At 35.4% G+C, this 27,590-nt stretch overlaps 3 protein-coding genes across 5 annotated transcripts; 2 read left to right on the top strand and 1 right to left on the bottom strand.

The window, feature by feature from the left end:
- The first annotated feature begins 6,531 nt into the window (after positions 1–6,531).
- LOC122588105 (UDP-glycosyltransferase 83A1-like) lies at positions 6,532–8,185 on the top strand. The gene is made up of 2 exons (XM_043760245.1): positions 6,532–6,997; positions 7,266–8,185. Exons 1-2 carry the CDS (start codon positions 6,532–6,534, stop codon positions 8,183–8,185), a joined length of 1,386 nt encoding a protein of 461 aa, XP_043616180.1.
- A 1,379-nt stretch (positions 8,186–9,564) lies between these two features.
- Positions 9,565–11,976, top strand: LOC122588658 (F-box protein At5g39250). Of its 3 annotated transcripts, none has more exons than XM_043760815.1 (2): positions 9,565–9,659; positions 10,970–11,976. In XM_043760815.1, exon 2 carries the CDS (start codon positions 11,013–11,015, stop codon positions 11,757–11,759), a length of 747 nt encoding a protein of 248 aa, XP_043616750.1. In that variant the 5' UTR covers positions 9,565–9,659; positions 10,970–11,012; the 3' UTR covers positions 11,760–11,976. The 3 variants fall into 3 exon arrangements, with proteins under 3 accessions (XP_043616750.1, XP_043616749.1, XP_043616751.1); XM_043760814.1 differs by having other exon boundaries at positions 9,572–9,659; positions 10,915–11,976; XM_043760816.1 differs by lacking the exon at positions 9,565–9,659 and adding an exon at positions 9,753–9,767.
- A 1,691-nt stretch (positions 11,977–13,667) lies between these two features.
- On the bottom strand, positions 13,668–14,906 carry LOC122588402 (40S ribosomal protein S19-3-like). The gene is made up of 4 exons (XM_043760507.1): positions 14,724–14,906; positions 14,306–14,396; positions 14,006–14,189; positions 13,668–13,910 (listed from the first exon to the last, which is right to left on the bottom strand). Exons 1-4 carry the CDS (start codon positions 14,814–14,816, stop codon positions 13,838–13,840), a joined length of 441 nt encoding a protein of 146 aa, XP_043616442.1. The 5' UTR covers positions 14,817–14,906; the 3' UTR covers positions 13,668–13,837.
- Between the last annotated feature and the right edge of the window lie 12,684 nt (positions 14,907–27,590).

The raw sequence follows: 27,590 nt of genomic DNA, 5'->3' as shown, positions 1-27,590 counted from the left end.
TATCTTTGAAAGAACTTAGGGAGCTGGCCTAGGTAATGACTCATGTCAAACGATGTAGACTCACTCGGGAAAAAGTTGTGTGTAAACGGTTCAGGGTTGTTCTGGGGATTTTGTGTATTCTGTGTAGTGGGTGTCGAGAACAATTGATCAACAAAGCTATATGTTTCTTCTTGCGTTTGGTTATCTGCTCTCCGAATAACTTTGTGTGTCTGCGAAACGTGAATCGGTACCCACATACGAACTATGTCTGCCACTTTGTCCCCAGTATAGTTTGTTATAAGGTTCGCCAAAGGAATCTGTATTTCCGGGATGTTGAACTCATAACCCACATACCCACTTTGCCTACCACTTTGACCCCATACTACTTCGTTGTATGGTTCGTCTACATTGTCTGGCACGTTCATTGATAGGCCCACATAATTACTTTGTCTCCCAATCTGACCCCATTCGGGCTGGCTTTCAGTTTCATTGAATAAACGTGATGGTGTTTCCGCGAAAACAGAACTGGTGCTCACATAATCACTCTGTCTCCGACTTTCAGGTGATTGTGCCTGGCTTTCATTTTCATTGAAGAAACGTGATGGTGTTTCCGCGAAAAATGAACCGGTGCCCACATAATCACTCTTGTCTACGACTTTCAGGTGATTGTGGTTGACTTTCCCTTTCTTCAAAAAAACGTGATTGGGTGCTCACGTATTCGCTGTGTCTCGCATATTGGCCTTCTCCAAATGTACATGATGGCTGCGAAAATTGATCGGAGAATTGAACCGACCTGGATTTTTGAAGACCCGAGGGTGCTGTGTTTGTCGCTGGTCTGTTTTGTTCGGGCGCCTGCCAAAAAAAAAAATTAAATAAGAGATTACACTTACAAGTATACTAACAAATAGGGGGCAATTAACAAAAAAAAAAATTGTCAATTAATTAAATGTAGTTAGAATTATGATCCGACATACTTGAGGTATATTTTTCTTTGACCCGATTGGTCTTCCACGTTTATTTTTAATAATAGACGGGTCCTTGATTTTCGTTCGCCCCGGATAGACGATGTCTTTTAGTTTAGAAATCCAGTTTTTGCGATTTGACTTCGGTTGATCCTTAAACTGGACTTTAACATCCTCTACTAATTGGTCGATAGCTTCGTCATCGTCAGAGTCTTTTCGATGATCGTTGTCCGGAAGGCATGTCGACGGTGTCAGGTCTAGCTTTCTCCAAAAGTCATTTATGGTATGCACCTCAACACGTTTGTCTACATTTTTGACGAAAAATATGTATTAAATATTTGTGCATTTAGCAAATAAAAAAAAGCAATTGCCTATATTTCAATAAACTTACTGCAATGCATGTACGCAGCTAGACGACAGGCACATGGAAGGCCACAACTAGTCCACACCTTACACCCGCATTTTCTCAAGTCTTTTCCGATCTCATTTTTTAATCGTTTTATTTCATCGACCATTATATCAAGAGCTGTCACAGATACGATACAAAGCAGGTCTTTCAAACATGGGTAGTTGTGTTTACCAGCTCTATAAATCCTGCTTTCTTCCAGTTGGCCCTTGATTTCTGTATCTTGTCCGAGGAGGACATCATTAACACACTGAATTATTCGTTGAAATGTACATCTCCCCTGTAACTCGGACTTGAGGAGTGAATGCTCAGCCTCAACTCTGTTGGTAGTGTAATTACGGTAGTTGAGGTGCTGATCCACCCAAAAGGACACAAACTTTTCCTTGTACGGGGAAAGCCACTCCTTCTGCAGGTATTTGTAAACCTCTGTCAATTTAACATGTGATTAGCGTGTGTGGGTATATGTGATTTACCAAAAATTAGAAAAAAAAAAACTTCAAAAGCACTTCACTTACTGTCTAAACGGGGACCCATCTTCTCTTTTAAATATGATAAATTGTTGGTGTACTCTTCTAGTGTGCGGGACTCGTAAAGTTTTTTCCACCATCCGTAAAAAGGCCCCCATTTCTCTTCCCCTTTTAACGATGACATGCTAAATTTGTCTATGTTCCTCCATATGTGCACTCTACACAATAAATGGTATGCTTCAGGCATAACGGTTTTGCATGCTTTCATTAGGGCCAAATCCCGGTCCGTGAGTACAACACGCACAACAAAGCCTTCACCTAACGTCGACTTCAAACACTCCAACACCCATCTATAATTATGCTCTTGTTCGCTTATGATAAACGCATATGATATGCTAAAGGTCCTGTTTGTTAGAGTGACACCAACGATCTCGACCAATGGCATGTTGTACATATTCGTTTTGTACGTGGCGTCTATTTGGATAACATAAGGAAATGCACGCCACAATTTAAATGCTGTCGGATGTATAAAAAACAAATTCTCCAACCGACCAGATACACTGTTTGTTGTATGATAATACAAGTAATTATGCTCCTTAAGCAAACTGAACATAACCTGTTTCGTTTGAACAATATGGCGTACATATGTCGTTTCAGATACTTTATCATGGTAAATAAATAAAAAGATATGTAAATTTGATATGATATACCTGCATTGGAGTGTTCCCATGTTTTTCGGCCGCCTTCTTCCGCATAGCTTTTTGGAAATTGTAAATGTCATCACTGCGGGTCAAGTTTCCTGGAAATTTGTCTTTCAACAGCTTTAACATCCTACGGGGCGTACTACCACGATGATATTCTTCTTCCAGAAATAATCTCTCCTCTTCAGTCAACCTTCTTGCGTACGCGTAACCCTCCAGATTCTCAGCTGGATAGTGATTATGTGTGTCGTCTACAACGGTTATCCTCCAACCATCATCAGTTAAACGACCGATTAATCTAAAGGGGCACTGACACTTAAGTGTCTTTTTAACGAGGCCGCTTATCCTATCATCCATTTTCCCAGAAAGATTACAGACTATCGTCACTTTATTTCTTACACCAGCTAAGTTGGAATTTGTTCGTCGTTTGATTAACACATAACCAAGCTGCAATCCTGTACTTTTGGCCAGTTGAACAATTCTTCGTGTGAATCGAACACCTAAATTAGTATTATTAGTCCTTGAGCAATATCATTAATTCATATACTAATAAATATCTAACATTTTAAATATGCAATATCTAACATTTTAAAATATGCAATAAATATAACAACGAAACACAAATTAAATACTACTAAAATATAAATATTTTATGATATTTGCCTAAATTAGTTTTTTTTTTAACAATTATCATTAATTTGTATACTAATAAATATCTAACATTTTAAATATGCAATAAATTTAACATCCTAACACAAATGAAATAGTACTAAAATATAAATATTTTAATGATATTTGCGTAGATTAGTTTTTTATAATATTAATTAGTCATTTGATAATATTTTCCTTGTGCAATATCTAACATTTTAAATATGCAATATCATTAATTTTTTTAACAAATTATCATTAATTTATATACTAATAAATATCTAACATTTTAACTAATAAATATCTAACATTTTAAATATGCAATATCTAACATTTTAAAATATGCAATAAATATAACAACGAAACACAAATTAAATACTACTAAAATATAAATATTTTTATGATATTTGCCTAAATTAGTTTTTTTTTAATAAATTATCATTAATTTGTATACTAATAAATATCTAACATTTAAATATGCAATAAATTTAACATCCTAACACAAATGAAATAGTACTAAAATATAAATATTTAATGATATTTGCGTAGATTAGTTTTTTATAAAAATTATCATTAATTTGTATACTAATAAATATCTAATATTTTAACATTGCAATAAATTTAACATCCTAACACAAATCAAATAGTACTAAAATATAAATATTCTAATGATATTTGCCTAAATTAGTTTTTTTCTAAAATTATCATTAATTTGTATACTAATAAATATATAACATTTTAAATATGCAATAAATTTAACAAAAAACACAAATTAAATACTACTAAAATATAAACTAATAATGATATTTGCCTAAATTAGTTTTTTTTAAAGTTAACGAGGATACCTGATCGGTGTGGAAAACCCTAGCGTCGTAGTCAAAATGAGGGGCCGCCTCTGGTATGTCAAATCTTCATCAGGTTCTTCTAAGTGAAGCTCAAAACCTTCCGCACCCATTTCGCCCCATATACTTTCAAAATCCATCTGAAATAAAATCTAATGTATATCTATATATCTATATCTATATATATAAATGAAAACAATATATATATATATGCGCGTATGTATATTGTGAGAAATAGAAAGAACAATAATAGAAAGAATAATATAGATAGAATGAATAAGCTTACTAAAGATTGTGAGAAAGAACAATTAAAAAGAACAGATAGAAAGCGATTGTGAGAAAGAACAATAAGTTTACAACTTGAAAGCGATTGTGAGAAAAGCGGACGCCACGAGTTTCCATTTATAGAACCGCACGTACACTAAGTCCACAGTGTACGATTTCGTACATCGACTTTTTGCAGCGAAGGTCGCTGCAAAAAGTGTGGTCATTTTACTAAAAAACTGGTCGGATCACCAGACGCTTAAAAAAAAATGAAAGGAGTGAGAAAAAAGTGTGGATGGAGTCACATGACCACATGCCAAGTGTTATCTTTTCATTTGCTTAATTTATCCTTGTGATTTTAGGTACTATTTTACGGAAGTTTTGTTTAAATTGCATAAATCTCAAAAGCAGGTTCAATTTGTAATATGCCCCCTCAATTTTGTCTATAAAGGTACTTTTTCCCAAATATAATATATGTTTAGTTGTAGTTTTGGATTTACCTACAATTTTTAAAATCACGTCAAAATTAGAACTTATAAGCATATTGGATGACAATAAATAGCCTGGTGATTTCGGATCGTAAACTCAAAATTTTGAAGTCTTCATGTTAATAGTTTATTATAAATAATATAAGTAATAGGATTTGAAGATTTGAAGAATTGAGAAAAAAAAAGACAATTAAAAAGGTTTTTTGTATTAATAAGCCAAGAGTTAGAGTTTAATTTTAAGTCTAATAAAGAAATTGAATCTATATACAATTAAAAAAAAGCTAATTTAATAAATTAAAAGAACACGTGTCGATTAAGCCATTAAGGATTATGCCATGTGTCGTATCAAGAACATCTCAATCATGTTTTAGTTTATTGGTAGATCGTACAAAGAAATGGGAAGATTTGGCCGGTAACATAAACATTAAAGCGTTAAACTAAAGAATTTGATTCGTAGTTACTTCAAGATGCGAAGTACATCATTTGTTAAGAGATTAAATGACTTTAACATATGTCCTTAGGTTCTCATTTACATTAACAACATTAGTAGCGGCTCAAAAATAATAATAAATTAATACAAGAGCCATGTTTAAGAAGACATCCGATTGGCTTTAGCTGCCTTGAATAACATATACATTCATGGTAAAGCATTAGGTTATACTAAGGCCTTGTTCTTTTTTTAATAACACGCATGATATCCACGCAATGCGGCGGCGATGATAGTGACAGTGATGTGGTGGCATGATGGCGACGGCGACCGTTGGTGGCGGCAGGTGCGTCAAGTAGTGTAGGTATTTGATATAAAAATATTTGATCCAAAAGAGCAGTGGATATCTTTTAAAAGATAATGGACTAATTGTGTAATTTAATTCAATAAAGAGGAAAATGGTAATTTCGCATGTCCCAAAAATCTTAACTTTTCAACATGGGGTATACTTTTTATATGGTAGTATAGATATAGATAAACTTAATAATTAGGAACTTAATACATTCAGTCAAACTTCATGTTCATTTTTTTACTTAATAAACAAAAAAAAACTGTCAATTACCTATTTTTTTTAATTAATGGATACAGACACTATTAGGTTGAGTAAAAAAAGCCCTAAACGTTAGGTATATGGTATATCATTATTAGGCAAGGTGCAATTGTACTAGCAAGGTTCTAATTTTGAACCTCTTGATTAATTACCTTAAACAGTTTTTGTGGCTTATTCATGGTAAGCTTGGGCTAGAAAGAAAAGAAAATCCCTTAACAATCTAAGGAATGGAAGACAGAAACAAATTAACTCCAAGTCACTACTACTGCCATGAATACATGACGTAAAGACTCAAATGGTCCGGTGTTAGAACCGAGCTCTTGCACATTGCACACTTATTAATATTGCATTACCATGGACGTTAATCATGTAGTACTGGAGAATTGGACATGTGACACCGATCTATGATTTTAGTTTATAGATTTTAAGTTCCAAAAGCTACTCGTCTAATCAACAGGGTTCATACTTCATACCTCTTAACTAATTAGTAGGTTCCAAAAAAAATCTACATAGACTTTATGAATATGTTTCAAAAGACCGTCCATACTAATATGTAGAAACACCAAGTCATCAATACCAGCTATTGTATTATTAATAAAAAAAGATGAATGTAGGACCATCAACCTTTAAAATCTCATTCATACCTCTCTATATAAATAGAGACAGGGCAGCAGAGTGTTATGTGCAAAACATATATAGCATTCTTTAGAAGCTAGCTCCAATTAAGTGGAATAAGCATGAAAATATTCCATGTTCTTGTAATACCTTATCCGGCACAAGGTCATGTGATTCCTCTCATGGAGTTGGCACGGCGCTTAACCAGTAATGGTATCAAAGTCACATTTATCAATACAGAATATCGGGTTGTGAGTACGTCTGAAAATGATCCAAGTGATTTGCTGCAAATGGTTTCAGTCCCAGATGGGATGGAACCGTGGGAGGACAGGAATGACTTCATAAGGTTGATAGAATCACTGTACCAGGTCATGCCCACCAAACTAGAAGAGCTGATTAAAAGTATTAACAAAAATGAAGATGAAAATATTACCTGGATTATCACCGATTATGCCATGGGAATGGTTGCAAGAGTAGCACAGAAGATGGGTATTCGACTGGCAACCTTTTGCTCCGGATCAGCTGCATTTATGACCTTGATCATGAGCGTTCAGAAGCTGTTGGATAATGAGGTTATCGACAGTAATGGTAAGATAAGTGAGTTAACTTGTGAGTGGGCAGGTTTCTTTTTTAATCATGAAGTACAAAATGTATTAAGTGGCTCAATGTATAAATAATATCTGTATGTATTAAGTGAAAAATAGGTAATTGACGGTTATTTTTGTTTATATAAGTAAAAAAAACATGAAATTTGACTGAATGTATTTAGTTCTTATTTATTAAGTCTATTAAGTAAAAAAGAAACGGGATAGATCTAAAACTTAGCCTTATGCAGTAAAGTCTTTGTTTGTTTCAGGTGTACCATTGAAGGATGAAATGGTTCAGCTGTCAACAACCATGCCGCCTATGGACCCTGCAAAATTTACATGGGTATGTATTGGTGACACAGCCACTAACGAAGTTGTCTTTCGTAAAATAATTCTTGATGGCAAAGAAGCGGGAGAAGTAGCAGACCACATACTTTGCAACTCAACCATGGAATTGGAGCCTGGGGCATTCACCCTGTTTCCAAAAATGTTGCCAGTAGGGCCCCTTTTAGCGACAAACAGATTGAAAAAGCAAGCAGGTCAGTTCTGGAAAGAAGATTCAACTTGCGTAACATGGCTAGATCAACAACCAGTCTGCTCGGTTATCTATGTGGCATTTGGAAGTTTCACAGTTTTCACCCAATCCCAATTTGACGAGCTGGCGTTTGGGTTAGAACTCACTAACAAGCCCTTCTTGTGGGTCATACGACCTGGTGTAAATGGCAGTACCGACTATGTCTTTCCAACTGGATACATGAATAAAGTAGGCAATCGTGGAAAAATAGTAAGCTGGGCACCTCAACAGGAGGTCCTAACCCATCCCTCAGTGGCTTGTTTCATAAGTCATTGTGGTTGGAACTCTACCATGGAAGGCGTTAGCAATGGCGTTCCTTTCTTGTGCTGGCCATACTTTGCTGATCAGTTTCTTAACACAACTTACGTATGTGATATCTGGAAAACCGGTCTGCCTTTGATCAAAGATGATCTTGGCATTGTCACACGAGAAGAAATAAAGAGTAAAGTGGAGAAGTTGCTTAGCGACAACATAGCCAAACAAAGCGCCTCAAATTTGCAAGAAAAAGCAATGGAAAGTCTGCAAGCTGGAAACCCCTCTAACAAAAACCTCAGCAATTTCATTGATTGGGTGAAGCAAGGGAATGATAATGCACCTGCAAAAAACGCTTTCTAATGAAAATAGATTATTGCCTTGTGTCAAAATTACTGCTTACATGCAGTCCTTTTTTTCGTTTCATATCCTATGATTTGTTGAGCCATACTCATTTGTTTCACTATATTCAAACCAGCTTTGCATAAAATATTTCTTTTGTATTGTAAGTTTTCTTAGTGATCGAGTGAGATTCTTCACTCTAACGCAGTGTCCATATTTTTTCGTATATATTAGCAACCCATAATGTACAATGCCTCTTCAACATTGATGCGCCTACCTGCATTCAGAACATCATACTTCCTCAGAGGGTTATCAATGGTATATCTAAACAGCATATCAGCAATAATTGACCAATGCGGTAAAGGTTTTTATGTCTAATACCTATATCTGGTTCTTACAAGTTTTCTATGTGCTGGATGTGTATCTCTTGTAATTAGGATGGCTACTAAATGTGTGTTTAGTTTAGGAAAACACCTCTTGTTCTTAAAAAAAAAAACGTTTTAAGTGAAAACATAAAAAACAGAAAATGCGTTTAAATCACAGTTTTTTGAAACAATGCATTAGAAACATTGTTTTCTAGTATCTTCTAACATGAAATCAGAAAGCATCTTCCAATTTTTATACATAATTACTACCTAATTCTTTCTGCATTTTCAATACAAAATTACAAGAAAATTAAATAACCTTTCTGAGGATATGTTACGAATCTCTTGACATGACTGTATATCTATTGAGTAGTGACTGCAATAATAAAATAACTATATCATGAGAGATTTTTTGAAATATTGCGAAAGAAAGTGCATGCATACATATATACACACAAACTTATATCAACACGACAACACCTACCACACCAATTATGATTATACGAATCAAATCTAAATTACTATGACTTAATAACAACATGTCATATTAATATATTATTACATTACAAAAACCATATGTATCAATCAAATGGGCCCTGTATATGACAAAATTGTTCACGTCCACTTCTTGCTATTTTTTATAATGAAGCCTACTAGCCTTTGAGTTGAGATTTGGGTTCCATTAACTGAGGTACAAAATTTTATAGACAAGCTACAAGTGATTAAAGGAAAACCTTTAAACCAAACAATCTTTTAGACTCGCACACCCATTTTAGTTATTGAACGGAACTATGAAATGTACATATTGATAAGTACTCGTATTAACATTGTTATAGTTAAAAACAAAGGAAAAAAATTTTAATAGGAGTAATCGTTTTGACTTTTGAGGTTTTAACGGCCAAATATTTTTTTTTTTACATCACGAATGGTCTAAAAAGTACCGGGTAAATGGGTGAAAAAATGAGTTCTTTTTATTCGGGTTACTCCATGACTAATGGATATTTTAAAAGTCAATAAAAATAAATTATTAGACTTTCCTCTTTGACCAAAAATCATAGACGACTCGCCATCCTTTTCTTAATCTTCATTTATCATCAAATACATCGCCCTCTAATTAATCCTTCTTTCAGGTAACCTTTTAATCTGACAAATTATACATCAATTCTAATTATTTATGATATTATATATGTTTATCTTTTTTATAACGATTATTATTAGGTTTTATATTTGTGATCTTGGTAAATATTAACCCCAATTATATAAATTTGATATTTTTATTACTGGGTTTATTGTTTTATTATCTGGGTCATGATTTTTTTTAATTTTTATACCTGTAATTGATCATTTTTTTTAGGTTTTGTTGTATTTGAACTGAAAAGGATTATATCATGTTTTGGTTTATTATTTTATAAGCTTTCACTCTGTGTAGTCAATAATTAATTTGCTCAGAATTTTTTGGTTAGTGATTGTAGATTTACAGTTGATCCTGATTATATTGGTTTGCCGAATCACATATGTGTGCCTTTATGTTGTTATAAAAAGTGTCGGATATGTATCTGGTGGCATTTTTAGGTAACCGTTAAAGTATTAATCTTTTGCTGATGTAGATAATGGTTTAAAATAAGGCAATGTCTTGCGAGTTGGAAAAAAACCAACTAGGGTGGATCAGTGGTTGGAGTTCATGCCTCTGAAAACAGAGGTTATGGGTTCGATCCTCATGCCCAGCAAGGCTGGAGGTCCTTTTCTACCAATGGTAGAACCTGGAAGCAGCCTCTCTACCTTTGGTAGGGGTAAGGCTGTTTACATATCAACCTCCCCCATGCACCGTCGAAGACGGTATTGGGACCCAAAACCCGTGGAAGACGGCATTGGGAGTTACTTTATTTTACCTTTGCGAGTTGGAAGAAAGTTGGCGAGTGTTTGACGTTGTTTGTGGAGGAGAAGAGTATAGTAGTTATAAATATGAGGTTTAGTTGGGTAATATGACATTTCCAGACTTTAAAAGGGGAAATGTTATTTTTTTTTTTTGAACTTTATCTTAATTATGTGACAACCTTACTGATATCTTTATATGCCATAATACACACATCTACAAACAAGATGTGTGTGTCAGTATCACATAGTAATGTAATGTGGACGCAGGTGTGTCATGAAAGTTTGATGATATGGTGGCGCCATGGCGCCTTTTATAAATGTGGTTGTTCACATGTATGGATAGAAGTCTTAAACCAAATAGAGAAAGGAATTAATATGTTCATGATTGATAGAGCAATATGTGAATAAATATGTACTAAAACTTAAGTCTTGTGATATTGTACATATCGTCTCTTTGGTAATTTTGAGTATAAGATAAAATAATTGTAATCTTGTTTTCCTCTCATGCAGATAAGACTTGAATGTTTGTTTATATTTTGCTTTACGGAGTTGCATATATTTACAGGATAAAAGGATTGAGTGTGTGATCTTTAGCCTGTTGTGATGAAATGTCATCTGATGAGATACTGAAGGCTGTTTTCCCACTACTTGAAGGCACCGACTTAGCTTCTTGTATGGCAGTATGTAAGCAATGGAGAAACATTGCTGAAGACGATTACTTCTGGAAATGTCTTTGTGCAAAGAAATGGCCATCAACGTGTAAGAATCGGCCCCCTCCTGTAACATATCATAAATTATTTAAGACATTCTACAAGCGTGAAACCAATAGAACTCTCCTTCCTCCAAGAATCTCCCTAAATGATCTCGAGTTCTACATTGACTTCTGGGCGGATGGAAATTTACTCTTCTCAGAAGTGGTCGCAGGCCCCGTACTCCAAAAGGGCAACTGGACTCCACCAACTGGGATTAGCACTGTGATGAAGTATTATTTAGAAGGTCCAGACTACAAGCTGACGCTGCCTGTAAAACCACAATTTGCGGTTCCTTATACACAGATTGTTAGTGTTTCTGTGCTTGTGGCACGGAAAGACACCAATAAAGTTGCTTGTTTAGTCCATGAGGCTATGTTTGACTATATTGAACGCTCAACTTGTAGAGCACTTGCATTTGAGTACCTTGTGTTTTCCCCTGCGCACCCTTTTGTGTCTGGAATACGTGCTTGGATTTCTTTGTTGTTTATGGAGCAAGGTGATGATGGAGATATTGATGTCTTTGGCATTGAAATGGACTTTTCTGATATTGCAAACTCGGAGGAAGAGGTGCTCTGGCTGCTGGACATGCTTGATTGGAAGTAAGTGTGAAACTGCGTTAGTTCCAATCCTACGTGTTCAATAGATGTAGGTTCTGTGCTTGAATCAGAATTTGTATATTTTTGCCCATTGTATTTGCAGGGATTTGTAAATCTTGTCTTGGATCTTTGACAATGGCATTTGTTATGTTCGTGTCTGTTCAATACTGTTGAATAATATGGAAAATGGATAAAATAATCACTGAATTTTCATGTTTTCTTCACTTGCATTGTCCTTTTACTATGTTATGTTAGAATACTATTTGATGGAATAGAGTAGTTAATATTTAATACTAATCTATACATGTATATGAAATATGAACGTTTATGTAGAGTTATGCAGGCGTGAAGACTATCAGTTATGGCATTCCTTACTTATGTTTTATATACAGTTATGAACACACGTTTTAGACTAGATAGAGGAACTTGAAAAACTACAAAAAGGCCATAATGTGTATGTTTCTCAGCTGCCGCATAATAGTAAGGTTAAATACTATTTTTATGATATCTAAGCTTTCATCTGCTTGAAGACCATGTTTCTATTGACCTTTATTAACTACCCAGAAGGAAAATATAAACTTTTGACATGTTTACAGAGATATATCTTATTATCGGTCTAAGATTTAGATTCGTGATGTGTCAATGGTCACGCATGACTATAGACTTATTATTAGCATGAAAGTTATAGACTTGGTTCCCTCTCTAATTCTAAGTTCCTTTGAAGGTAATTACTTATTCGGTTAGTGCATCTCTTTAGGAAAAGAGGGTTACACATACATATCATACTGGAAAATCTTGTCAACTGCATACGAGTTTGACCACCATTTCGACCATTCTACTATATAACATAGAGTCATTACCGAAGTGTTTAATTGAAATTGATGAGCTGAAAATAGATGAAGAGATCCAAAATCTACAATTGATTGCACCACTGTTTTAAATGCACCAAGTTGTTTACTGACCTTTTTATTTTGGAAATCCTTGACATATAAGGATCAGTCATGTGACATAATTCAACAAAATAAAAGTTACAGCTGCCAACAAACTTTGTTACAATATTGTTTTGAAGGTAGAATCATTTGAAGTTTCGATGTGCTAGTTTGTTTACCATCTCAAAAGACAAAATAACTATGCACGAATAGTGACGGCGAGCGAGTTGGCTTGTCTCTGCATACCCCTTAAGCCCTTATAATGTTTAAGGATCGGCATTCAAAGCCTCAAACTGGCAATTAAGATGGTACTTAGCAGTCAACACAGCAGTTGAGGGACTGGTTGATATATTTTAAGAAGCTGGACAATATTTAGTCGAACAGAAGAAGTTTGTGCTTAGATGAAAGTGACATTGTAGTTGGTCCGACTTCTGTGGTTGAGGATTAACCTGGCTATCAAGCGTGTAGTTTTGTTTGTCCCAAAATTGAAACAAGAGGTTCCCAACTTATTGGCATCCCATCGGTTTCATTACTCCATGGGCTTGATCCATATCAACAAGGTGCCTTCAAAAGTACAAAGAAATATTGCACTTTTAACCCAGGGACGAATATTGGTAATGCAAGTTCTCTAAAATAGAGAAATTTCAAGTGACCATCACATTGATCATGTTCCATAGTTGGTGATGATCAGTAAAGACACAATTCCACCATACATGGCCTTTAGGACTCGGACACCTTTTATATGGTAACAGGATCGACAAGAAAATGAGTTCTCTCGCTACTTATCTCGAGATACCTGAATATTATCTCAAATCAAATGAGTATTCATCACCTGCCTCAACATTTTTTCATTTCAGATTAGGCACTTCATATAAGCCTTATAAGTCAGGAGTTTGGAAAGACTCGAATCTGAAACACATCCCTGTCAGATACCAATTAAAATTTGCAAAGCAGAGTAAGATAAACAAATGATTAAGATCAATAAGCACGATTAAGGAAGTCTCATATTCCAAACAAAAGCAAGTTCAACACATATTGGCATAAGTATCAACCAAATAGACATCTCAAAATCTTAAAACCACCAAAACTTGTTTCTTGCTAAATTCATAAGCTACATAACATCAAAATTACGACATTAATCAAACGATAGATCTCTTCAAGCTGCAATTGCAGTTCTCCCAGCAACTTGGTCAAGATCTCGGCGGCCATTGGACGTGATCCTTCTTCCTCTGTAAGATACCAAGACAAAATATCAATCACAAGTAAAATAAAACACCCAACGAAACATAAATACAGAACAAAACTAGTTTCCCTGATAACTCACCCCTTAGGATCCATGTCAACAATCTTCATGGTTTCCAACTGCTGAAGAATGTGACGGATAATGCCACCACTCGCCTTGCAGAAATGCGGTGGAGCACTTCCGTTCCTCTTACGCCCACCATAAACCCTCTGGAATCCACCAACACCAAGACCACCCCTCAAGTAGATCTTCCTCGCAATTGAAGCTGTACAAAGAAAACACACAAAAACGGGTAACCGGTTCAAGTCTTCCATCTAACAATAAATCCGGTATCGATATATCGACAAAATTCGAGGTCTAAACAACATATAGAAAACTTACCAGCCCTAATATAATACCAATCAGGATCATAGGGAGCAAGTTCCTTAAAAGTAGCAGTCTTGACTATATCAGTCCATTCAGGAAGCTCCATCTGAGCCAACAAAATTGCACATATAACAAAGTGCACAAAATATATACATATATATATATATATATATATATGTATAATGAATGTAGTGTTTCACATCTTTAAAACATTCAAACAATATATTCACATAATTAAAAAATAAAAATAAAAAGATTCATCTCTACCTATACCTAAATCCAAAGATTCCTTTTAATTAAATAAATTAATCAAATTCAAAGCAACTAATCAAAATGATACTACCATTTAGCTAATATACAATTATCTAAATTGTTATGTATGTGTGTATCTATATATAGATATATGAGAAATAAAAAGGGGAAAAGGAGATACCTTGCCGGAGCGTTTGAGATGAGCGGCATAAGCCTTAACAAACTCATGTGGGGATACATCTTTCACAGTTCTTGCGGCTGCTGCTGTCTCCATTTTTGCCTTCTTTTTCTTTCTTGCTTTGCTGCTGTGTTGAGCCGCTATACACCCACCTTTGTGTATCTATCTATGTGACTATGTATGTATATGTGTGACAGCCCTAGGGTTTTTAAGATGGGTAGATTGTTGGGCCTTTTGTGTTGGACCTGATAATTTAAGCATCTGTTGGGCCTGACTATCAATCTATAGTGTATTATGTCTATCATAATGATTTATTTTTCTATTTATTTTTTTTGAACATTCGATCGTGTCAATAGAGAATTAAAAATAAAAAACTGAGAGTGTCTCTGACCAACTGAGTTGACCATTTAAAATTTATTAACAAGAGAATAAAAAATAGTTATAATAAAAAAATGAATTTTTACCCCAAACAACATAAAATAATGTTAAGGATGATAGTCCACTTGTTTGCTTAACTTGTATTAATTATCTAGATAAAAATGTAAAGAACATAAATTAAAGAACAAGAACAAGAGTAAGAATTCAAATACTGGAGTCTATGCAAGTCTAATCATACATATGTATCATTGATTAAACAGAAAATACATGGTCGATATTACAACTTGACTTATAAGAAAGTAAATAAACATAGAGTTGTTAAGTTAAACTAACTAAAAACTTAAACAATTACAAGAGAGAAAGAAAAAAGGGAAGGCGATGCTATCACACATATAAGTTGGGTAAAATGTCCCACATCTTAATTTTAAATGTTTAACGTATAATGAATAAATATTTGTCTGCATGTTTTTTATGGATTAAAAAATTAGCATGTGAAGAAATTTCACTCGGTTTGTATATATAACAGCAAAAAATTGACAAGTTTGAAACATTTTTTTACCCAAAATAATGTTCAATTTTCAAAAAAAAAAAAAATGTTCGGTAACTTTTTTTGGGGAAAAATAAATAAAAATAGTATATTTTTTTTCTCATACGGTAAGTTAAGTGTTAATAGTTCGAACTCCAGTAGTGACATTTGTAATGTGCAATATGCTGAAAGTTGGAACTCGCGTACTCTTGCAGAACAGGAGTGATACGTTTAAGAGATAATTGTCCGAAACCACAGAGAATCAAGGATTCGATTTTAGGTATCTTCAACATCCCTACATCGGTTCCCTCAAAGAGGGCCCACTTGATCTAGACTAATCGGTTGAAGAATAGTATCTTAATTTGTGAAAAAAAGTAAGTTTTAGTAAGTTTTTTAAATGAAAAAGATAAAAAAAAAGTCAATTTCAGATGTTTGGTTACTTGAATAACTTCTTATGCAATTTATTTGATTAATTTTAGTTGAAAGACCCATACACTTTTTATGCAATTTACTTATAGTTTTAGTTGAAAGAACTTTCCAAATTAATGCCAGATAAAAAGGATTTCGGTTATAGTTTTCCGTGCGATGGGTGATATACGCTAAAACTTAGTATTTTGTTGCAATCCTGATTGGATGAATTCCGTTATGGGCTCATGAAAATTGTTAGAATATATTGCAAATCTCATTTGGTGTTGATCCTCAATCTCTTTCGTACATCTCAAGCCAACTTATCAAGGCAAACAAAGTCCTCAAGCTTAAGCCTTAATGTATAGATTCAAAAGTGAGCTACGGATTTACCTGTTGGAACCATGTTAGTGTGACCGTCACTGATCATGTATCATTCCTGATATGATAATGACAATAATGAAATCCCTATGTCTAGGTAAATATATGATGAGCGTATTTACTCTTAGAGACGTAGAATAGGGTTTCCCATTAGGTGATTGTAAATAAGAGGACTAATGGTATACACATTAAACACCACAGGGGTTGAATGTGTAATTACTAAAGGGTGGTAAGTGTAATTACTCTCATTATAAATAGAGGGTAATTAACCTTAAGTTAAGGTTAATCATACACACAAAATCCCACACAAATTCGTGTGTTTACTCCTCTCAAATTCGTGTATAACATCACAGCCGAATTACCCATCTCATCCTAACTCAATCACCTTGTTTTGGGAACCCGAAATCAATGGCAAACATGTTTAATGCCTTTACAGGTTCCACAGGATCATCTGGTGAGTATTTTCCCTTGAATCAAACCATGTTTATTCCAACATGTGGTATCAAAGCCGCGTTACGAAGTCCTGTTATGTTTTTGGTTCGTTTCGAGGGTTTTACGCGAACTTAGAAGCTGCAGAATGAAGAAACTCGTGCTGACGTCATCACGAATTCGTGCTGACGTCATCACGAACTCAAAACTACTTCGTGCTGACGTCATCACAGTTTCTGCACCACCTTCGCGCTCATGTCTTCGCACGAACTCAGCTATCTTCACACGAACTCATTACTACTTCGTGCTGACATCATTACACGAACCAGATTGTCTTCACGCTGACGTCATCACGAACTTCGTGTAGACTTATGACTTCTTCGTGCTCACGTCATCACACGAACATCGTGTTGACTTATGTTACCTTCGTGCTTACATCATCATGAACTTATGGTCTACTTCGTGCTTACTTATTCACGAGTTATAACTTAAGTTCGTATTAAACTAAAGATGATTTTAGCTAATGAATGAACTCGTGCTTACTAATTTTACCTTATAATTTTGTGGCTAAATTTGTCTCTTATTTTTTGAAAATTATTTTTTCTGAGACATTTTTACCATAGCACTTTAAGGGTAAAAATTTTTGGTCGCTGATGAATGAGCTCGATCCCAGCCAGGGGCTCTTCCCCTTGGACCCCGCTCCCAGGGGCGCTGCCCCCGGACCCCCGTAATGTGTGGGGGCTTCGCACTAATGTACATGGTTTCATCATTTGTGCCCAAAGGTCAAATATGATTCTCATGGTGCGTTCTTTTCCTTTTGGATAATGAACACTAAGTATATTGATTCTGCCCAAAGGTGATTTAATACACTTTGTGTGCTAAAAAGAATATTTTTCATGCATAAGATACACGATTCTTAATTTTGTGCCCAAAGGTCAAAAGATAAGCGTTGTGCCGCATGACCCTAATGCTCATGTGTACTTATATATTAGTTATTCTGCCCAAAGGTGATGTAAATCTAAGTAGAGCCTTATGTCAACTTATTGTTTTGGTGTTTACAATAGGTTACCTATCACTGGCTTCATTAGTATAATGGTCTTAGTCTCATTACTTTTAGGAACATTACTTTAGCCTCTTACGTATTTAGGCATTACGTTAGTTCCATTACTTTTAGAGACATTACTTAATAAGCCTTGGATATCTAATTATGTTATTATAAGGAACATATTATTAGCCCTTAGTTAAGTTTAGGCATTACTTTAGTTCCATTAGTTTTATAGATATTGCTTAGTCTGCTTTAGATAGCTAATTATGTCACTATAATCTGATTGCCCTTAGTTTTAGGCATTACTTTATTAATCTTCTATTACTTGTATCCTAAATCTATATCCTCCTTATTTCCACTGTAGCACCTACTCTTGGCATTCAGCCACTTACCGGTGCAAACTACACTGCTTGGAAAGATCAATTAGATCTTACTCTGGGGTACCTTGACCTTGACTATGCCATTCGTAATGATGAACCCGATGCTATTACTGCGAACTCTACTGCAGAACAGAAAGCAACATTTGAGAAGTGGGACAAGGCGAATCGGTTATCACTTATGACGGTCAAGAACTCTATTCCCCTTGGTCTTCGAGGAGCTATCCCTGAGTCTGACAAAGTTAGAGATTACCTCAAATCTGTTGAGGATTACTTCAAGGGATCGTCTAAAGCGCATGCAAGCAGCTTAATGCTAAAGATGCTTACTCTGAAATATGATGGAAGTAGTGGTGTCCGTGAACACATAATGAAAATGAGTGACATGGCGAACAAGCTTAAGACTCTCGAAATGGAAGTCTTTAATAATTTTCTTGTGCATTTCATAATGACATCATTGCCTGCTCAATTTGATGCCTTCAAAATTAACTATAATGCTCAGAAAGATAAATGGAAGATGAGTGAACTGATTGCAATGTGTCAACAAGAAGAGGATCGCCTTAAGCTCGAGAAACCTGAAGCTGTTCACCTTACTACTACTGCTAATTCTAAGAAGAGGAAGGGTAACAACAGTAACAAGACTGGAAAGAAAGCTTCAAAGATCAGTCCTGGTGTAGTTGCCTCTAGCTCTAATGTCTTGAACATCAAATGTAAGTTCTGTCGTACTCAAGGGCATGTTCAGAAAGATTGCCCTAAGTTTAAGGAATGGCTAGCTAAGAAAGGTAACGTACTTTATGTAATATTTGATTCTTTTACTACTGATGTTCCTGTTAATACATGGTGGGGTGACTCTGGTTCTATGGTTCATGTGACTAACTCAATGCAGGGATTCCATACAATCCAGAAGCTACCAAAGGGCCAAAGAAAACTTAGAGTTGAAAGTGGTGATCTTTTAGAGGTCGAAGCCATGGGAACTTATATTTTACATATGAGCACTGGAAAATGTATTAGACTAGTAGATACCTTATATGTACCGAGAATTACTCGGAACCTCGTATCTATTTCTAGACTAGACATTGAAGGTTTTGTAATAATTCATGGTTTCGGCAAGATTACTATTACTCTTAATAATGAATTGCTTGGTCGTGGTTTCTTGGATGGATTGCTGTATAAATTAGAACTAGATCATAATTTCTCACAATCTTTGATATCTTTAAATGTTGATGATATAACTAAAACAAGGACAAAATCACTTAAGCAACAAGAGAATTCCTCCATGTTGTGGCATAAACGTCTTGGTCACATCTCACGAGATTGCATGACACAACTCGTAAAGGATGGAATCTTACCATCTCTTGACTTCAGTGATTTTGAAACATGTATTCAATGCCTCAAAGGCAAAATGGCTAAAGGGAATAAGAAAGGAGTCACCAGAAGTTCCAACTTGTTGGAAATAATTCATACTGATATAAGTGGACCCTATCCCGCTTCCATTACAGGACATACTTCATTTATTACATTTATTGATGATTATTCACGTTATATGCACCTTTATTTGATTAAGGAAAAGTCTGAATCCTTGCAAACTTTTATTGATTTTAAAACTTTGGTTGAAAACCAACTTGAACGTAAAATAAAAGTTGTAAGATCAGATAGAAGAGGTGAGTATTATGGTAGACATACTGACGTTGGTCAAGCAGCTGGTCCTTTCCATGACTTTTGTAAGGATCATGGCATAATTAACCAATACACCATGTCTGGTTCTCCTCAACAAAATGGTGTTGCTGAAAGAAGAAATAGAACCCTAATGGACATGGTGAGAAGTATGTTTGCTAACACTAACTTACCTACTTTCCTTTGGACTGAGGCCTTAAAAACAGCCGTTCATATACTCAATAGAGTTCCTTCTAAATTTGTCCCTAAAACTCCTCATGAGATTTGGACAGGGAAGAAACCGAGTCTTAGATATATGAAAGTATGGGGCTGTCCTGCCGAAGCTAAATTCCTCTAACCCTAACTTAAAGAAACTTGATCCTAAGACTGTTACATGTTTCTTTGTCGGTTATCCGGATAACTCAAAAGGTTATCGGTTTTACTGTCCTTCCCACACTACTCGCATCAGTGATACACAGCATGTCACGTTCCTAGAGAACTCAGAGATCAGTGGGAGCACGACAAATCATAACTTCGATTTGCAAGAAGTACAAGAAGCGGGGGGAAACGATTCGTCGGTTATTATTACTCCTCCGATAAATCCTCTTGTACAGAACGCTGCTCCGAATGTCACTGATCCAACTCCTCCTAATGTTAATTATGAGACCACTAATGCTAAAGGATCTTTCGAAAATCCCGAAAATCAACTCAGGAGATCATCGAGGTCACGTAGGGCCACTAACTTTGATGACTTCATTACTTATCTCACTGAAGTTGAGGATGTTGGAAAGCTTATTGATCCTACCTCCTATAAAGAAGCCATTAATAGTGATCAGGCCACTCAGTGGAATGAAGCCATGATTGAAGAGCTTAATTCCATGCAGCATAATGACGTTTGGGAATTGGTTGAACTTCCTGAAGGATCCAAAACTGTTGGTTGCAAATGGGTCTTCAAAACCAAATTAGACCCGAAAGGAAACGTCAAACGCTATAAGGCCAGATTGGTTGCGAAAGGCTATACTCAGAAGGCTGGAGTCGATTATCAAGAGACCTTTTCTCCCGTGTCTCGTAAAGACTCTTTAAGGATCGTTATGGCACTAGTAGCTCACTTTGATCTTGAGTTACATCAGATGGATGTCAAAACAGCTTTCTTAAATGGAGACTTGGAAGAAGACGTATACATGTGGCAACCTGAAGGATTCATTCCAAAAGGTAAAGAGCACATGGTCTGCAAGTTAAAGAAATCCATATATGGGTTGAAGCAAGCATCGAGATAGTGGTATCTTAAGTTTGATGAAGTTATTAAAGAACAAGACTTCATAAAGAATCAAGTGGATCAATGCACCTATCTCAAGATCAGTGGGAGTAACTTTATAATCCTTGTTTTGTATGTAGACGATATTCTACTAGCAAGTAATAACTTGGATATGTTGCATGAGTCGAAGCGGATGCTGTCGCAGAAATTCGACATGAAAGATCTTGGTGATGCCTCTTATGTTATAGGTATTGAAATACATCGGGATAGGCATAATGGTATTTTAGGTCTTTCTCAAAGGGCCTATATTGAGCAGATTTTAGAACGCTATAACATGTAACATTGCGCACCCACTGTAGCTCCAGTAATTAAAGGAGATGTATTCGGTACTTTTCAAAGTCCGAGCACTGAGATTGAAAAGGAGCAAATGAGGATGATACCTTACTCATCAGTAGTTGGGAGCATTATGTATGCTCAGGTCTGTACTCGTCCAGATATCGCTTATATTGCCGGTATGCTAGGGCGTTACTTATCTAATCCTGGATTAGCACACTGGAAAGCGGCTAAGAAAGTACTACGATATCTGCAAGGGACCAAAGACTACAAACTAGCGTATAAAAGAAGTGACAATCTAGAAGTAGTAGGCTATTCCGATTCCGACTTTGCCAAAAGCAAGGAAGATAAGAAATCTACTTCTGGGTATATTTTCATGTTAGCTGGCGGACCTATCTCTTAGCGGAGTCATAAGCAGAAACTGACTGCAACATCCACCATGATGGCTGAATACATTGCCGTTTATAATGCTACTTGCCATGGGATGTTAATTAGGAATCTAGTCAGTGGACTCAAAGTCGTCAACTCCATTTCTAGACCATTGAAGCTTTACTGTCATAACTCAGCTGCCGTAACTTTCTCGAACAGTAACAGTTCAACTGGCGCTGGGCTGTATCTCGATACAAAGTATCTGTTTGTACGCGAACGGGTTGAGGAAAATGTTCTTTGTATTGAGTACATAAGTACAAATGACATGCTAGCGGATCCGATGACCAAAGGTCTTCCTCCTAATATCTTCGTAGGACACGTGTTGAAGATGGGGCTTACTAAAGACTTAGTTTAATTTAATAGCATATGGTACTTATTTGGTCATTAGTGTTATTGTTTAAAAAATTTCCTCCTTATTCAGATTTTGTTTGTCTATTAATTACACTTTGAGTACTCATATTGGTGTATTGACATTATTGTGACAAAATTTGTCTTAGTCAATTGATCATTGCTTATTAGTTTTAAATTTGAGTCATAGTTTGACTAGTGGGGGTCCTGAGTTGATGTTCTTCTCTACGACTGTACTTATTGGCTATGATTTCGGTTTAAAACAAAATGAGTATTATTCCGGAACTTATTTAAATACTCATAGATAAATGATCGCTCGATCAAGTGGGAGAATGTTGGAACCACGTTAGTGTGACCGTCACTGATCATGTATCATTCCTGATATGATAATTGACAATAATGAAATCCCTATGTCTAGATAAATATATGATGAGCGTATTTACTGTTAGAGACGTAGAATAGGGTTTCCCATTAGGTGATTGTAAATAAGAGGACTAATGGTATACACATTAAACATCACAGGGGTTGAATGTGTAATTACTAAAGGGTGGTAAGTGTAATTACTCTCATTATAAATAAAGGGTAATTAACCCTAAGTTAAGGTTAATCACACACACAAAATCCCACACAAATTCGTGTGTTTACTCCTCTCAAATTCGTGCATAACATCACAGCCGAATTACCCATCTCATCCTAACTCAATCACCTTGTTTTAGGAACCCGAAATCAATGGCAAACATGTTTAATGCCTTTACAGGTTCCACAGGATCATCTGGTGAGTATTTTCCCTTGAATCAAACCATGTTTATTCCAACATTACCCAGCTACATATATACATATATCTAACAATGAATCACACGTGTCAACTGCAACGGATCTTTTGTCCAAATGGCCAATGTAATATATTTTCATTGCTTTGAAAGTTATTGGTGCCCAACCCTTTAAATAAACTGAATGCATCATTGAAATTAAGCATCTTCCAGTTTCAAGCAAGGCACAATATTCATCGACTGTAGCTCCTGTAAACCACAATAACAATAAGTCCGCCAACAATGCAGTTCTCAAACTTATACAACATATTCAAAGTAGTTAGTTACTCTAACATTTAAGAAGACAAGTGAGCTAGTGAGTGCTTCAAATTTTAGTATTTGCGAGTATTGGGTTAAATTTGACAATAGAAAAACAAGAACTACATTTAAGTGTAAAGGAACAAGTAAAAACTATATACATGTTACTAGAATATAAGTATTACAAGTTTGGGTTTTAAACCACTAGGTATATATGATGCTCCAAAGTCAAAAGTCGAGGTGATTTTTCTACTACTTTTTTTACTTCTCATGCTGCAAAAATTTTATTATGATTTTTTTTGCCTTTGACAATAACTTTTACCCCCTTTTTTTTAACGGCATTCTATTCTACTCCAACTATTAAATTACACGTATGCATGGAAATCAGGACTCTCGAAAAACTCCCAATTAATCCACCCCACAAATGGGGGAAGTGGGATTCGAACCCAGGTGGATCCTCCCAAGGTCAAAGACCTTACCAATGGGCTATTCATTTGATTTCATTGAACACTAATTTTACCCCAACACTTTTTTTCCACCTATCTTTATTGGCAGTAGAATACAAACACTTTACACTATTCGTATGTGATTGAATCAATTTTTCTTGGTCAAAGATGACATTTCTTTTTTCTATATTTTTAAAACAATATGAATACCCTAATATTAGATATCAAAATGATCCAAGTTTTGGTGTGTCTATGTTTGTCTTATGGTACTGTTTGCATCCATCATGGCCTTCTTCTTCCTTTATTTTGTACGTCTTGTATGCTGACCCAGAGGTGGAAATAGCAGAAGACTTTACTTAGAAGAGTGATAGTTACTAATATCAAGTATTTTCAATTGCGATATCACTCAAAAACAAGAAAAATATTTTCAGCACAAGTAGTTTCAGTTGGAGTAGCAAACAAGGCTTCATGTCTTTAATTTCAAAGTTGTTACGTAGGGATTTTTGAGTGTTGCCGAACTAGAAGGAAAGAAGTGGGGTTTTGGACTCACAAAACTTTGATGTCATGGGTTGTATAATTGTTAGGGATTAATCACTGGATGAGTACTTCTTGTACATGGTTGCCCATTAAACCCAAACTATAAATGTATATTACCAACAAACTTTTCAAACTTATACATGGTTGACTAATATTCATCTCACATTCATAGCTGCTTCTCTAAAGATTTCATTTAGTTGTTTGTTTCAGGTGGCTTTTTTTTTTGTTAAATTATTGCTGTCAAAGTGAAATGTGTGTGGGGAGTTTTGATTGTTTTATGAAAGAATTTGGGATCTGTGAAAAGTGAGGAGAATGGTGGGAAGGTTTGTTTTAATTTTCAGGTTTAAACGGTCAATATTTGGTGAATCTGGGTTTTATTTGGTAAGAGTGAGAATCAGATTTGAAGATATGAGTGAGAGAGAGAGATGCAGTTATGAATGTGTGATGAATATTTAGTCAACCATGTACAATTTTGAAAAGTTTGATGATAATACACATATATAATTTGGGTTTAGTGGGCAACCATGTACAAGAGAAAAAGTACATTAGTCTTTCAGTGATTGATCCCTTGTTAATAATGGTAAAAAAAAGTCATGGTAAATTATTTCTAATAGGATAAGTAAAAAGACTCAAAGAGTGGTAAAATAATCACCTCCCTTTTGGAACAAATGACACTTGAGATAAATAGAATGAGATTGAACCCTGAGTTCTACTTTCCGAAAATATGTTACTAAATTGCAAATTCATATTGATTTGATATGCCAAGCCATATATGGTAGTGACACAGAGCAAAACACTGAAACTGTACTGGTAGTTCTCATAACAGCTATGATATTTGTCAATTCATGTGGCTGACAGAAAGTGATCAGTAGCAATGGATCCTAAATAGTATGCAGCAATATGAAATGCCAGAAAGCTAGCGAATAATAATTATTGATTTGTTGTACGAAACTCCGGAGTTTCGTACAGCAACATGGAGATCGACTATCAAAGGAGATGAAAGCTTGTGGTGGCTAAATTGTGTTCCAAAAAATCCATTATGGGTGGACAACCAGGTGCTGCTAATAGTAAGAACAGAAAGTAAAACGTCTCCATTTAGTGTTACGTCCAGTAAAGTAATAAAATACCCCCGGGTGGACTCTTTTCCCCTAACTTTTGGTTATATTTCACTTCATGTGGAGGACCAAGATGAATGTTAAGAAAGGAAACAACATTTGATGGGCTAGCTAAAAAAAACAATGAAAAAGGCTATGCCATTGGGAATCATAAGAAGAATAAATGAACGGGCCATGGAACACAATGGAACTTAGTGCGAATGTATGGCACAGGGCACAATTCGCGTATATACAAGTAGAGCTCCTCCGTGGAGTTGAGAGCTCACCATTATGAATACACTGAAAAGCTGAGTAGTTCTGAAGGGTGTTCTTATGTTTTATTTAAGTAATCATAAAAGGAACAATAGTGATGGTAAAAGATACTAGGGTAGGGTTCATGTGAGAACCATTCATATATGAACATAGGTAATATTAAGTATAACTTGATCTGTTCATATGTGAACGAATAATTTCACACATACCATTCACATATGCAAATGAAGTTATAATTTAAAGGTTCTCATGGTTCTTCCAGTTCAAATGATTCTCAATGGAACCTTTTACTATATATATATATATATATATATATAATAGTCACTACAACGCTTGATGCTTCCACAAACGTAATCCTTACCATACGTTTCAGTTTCTGGTAGTATATTGGCCCCATGAATATATATGCTTGCAATGGCGTGCCAGCAATACCTGAAAGAATCAAGATTTACAGGATTACCACTGTTGCAATTCTATAGGCTATAGCGGAAACAAAAAAATAGAATGTTGCTATGCAAACAGACATCCAAGGAGTATGATTTCATTAAAGGGAACACAACAGACAAAACTAAAATTCCCAGTATCTCAAAGTTAAGGTTTTTACTCAATGTGACAACTATTGTTTACACCAAAATGGACTTGATAGAAATATAACTTTTCTAGTAAATGCATGTCTTAATGAACAAATATAAATGGATAACCTGAATAAAGGAAGTCTTATGCCATTGTAGCAAAAACCATGCTTCACAAGGGTGTCACTGTCAAACGGATAAAAGGGCATATAAATTTAAAAAGAATAATTAGAATGAAAGTGCACCTTATGGCTTCAACTTTGTGTGCGTGACCACTAGGTTCCCCAAATGCACTGCCATAGTGGAATTTGCCACATGAAACCCCCGCTTTACTGCCAACAAGCTCTATCATCTTACCAACAGTCATTCGGCTGCCAACCAATAGGTGTCACAGTCACAGCCATGAGATAACTTAGATAGTAATTAGTAAAAGACATGGACACCCAGTCCGAAGAACTTAATCTTCCAGTATTTCCCAACTACATTTATGACCACAAACAAAAGTAACTACATATATGGGTATCTCTATATCCACGTTATGGATTGTTGATGTTGGAACCACGTTAGTGTGACTGTCACTGATCATGTATCATTCCTAATATGATAATTGACGATAACTGAAATCCCTATGTCTAAGTAAATATATGATGGGCGTATTTACTCTTAGAGACGTAGTATAGGGTTTCCCATTAGGTGAATGTAACTAAGAGGACTAATGATACACACATTAAACACCAGAAGGGTTAAATGTGTAGATACTAAAGGGTTGAATGTGTAATTACTCTCATTATAAATAGAGGGTAATTAACCCTAAGTTAAGGAAAATCACAACACATAATAAACCCTAATTTTCGTGTGTGTATTCCTCTCTAATTCGTGCATCATGTTCCAGCCGAATTTATCATCCCATTATTATTCAATCGCCTTGTTATGGGAACCCGAAATAATAGCAATTATGCTTTATGCTCTTAAAGGTTCCACAGGACGATTGGGGATGTTTTATCACTCGAATCGAATCATGTTTATTCCAACAGTTGAATCCACGTAATGGGTATTTCTATATCCACGTTATGGGTTGTTGAGCCCACGTTATTGAACGTTATTAATCCTCGTATATCAATAACGGTTGTTATCCCGACACTATGATTTTAACTGTTTAAACCTACGAACTCACCAACTTTATGTTGACACGTTTTAGTACAGTTTTCAGGTGAACAGGTTAACCAAAGACGTATTGGATGACTGATTGCTTGTTTGAGCTAGGATTGGACTTGGACTTCATGGATCCACGATTCATAGTTCTCGATTATGGGTTATGCTTAGGA

This window comes from Erigeron canadensis, chromosome 2 (genome assembly GCF_010389155.1).
Source record: "Erigeron canadensis isolate Cc75 chromosome 2, C_canadensis_v1, whole genome shotgun sequence".
Taxonomy (NCBI): Eukaryota; Viridiplantae; Streptophyta; class Magnoliopsida; order Asterales; family Asteraceae; genus Erigeron; species Erigeron canadensis.
Note: the sequence above shows the minus strand (reverse complement) of the source record. Positions and strands in the feature narration are given on the sequence as shown.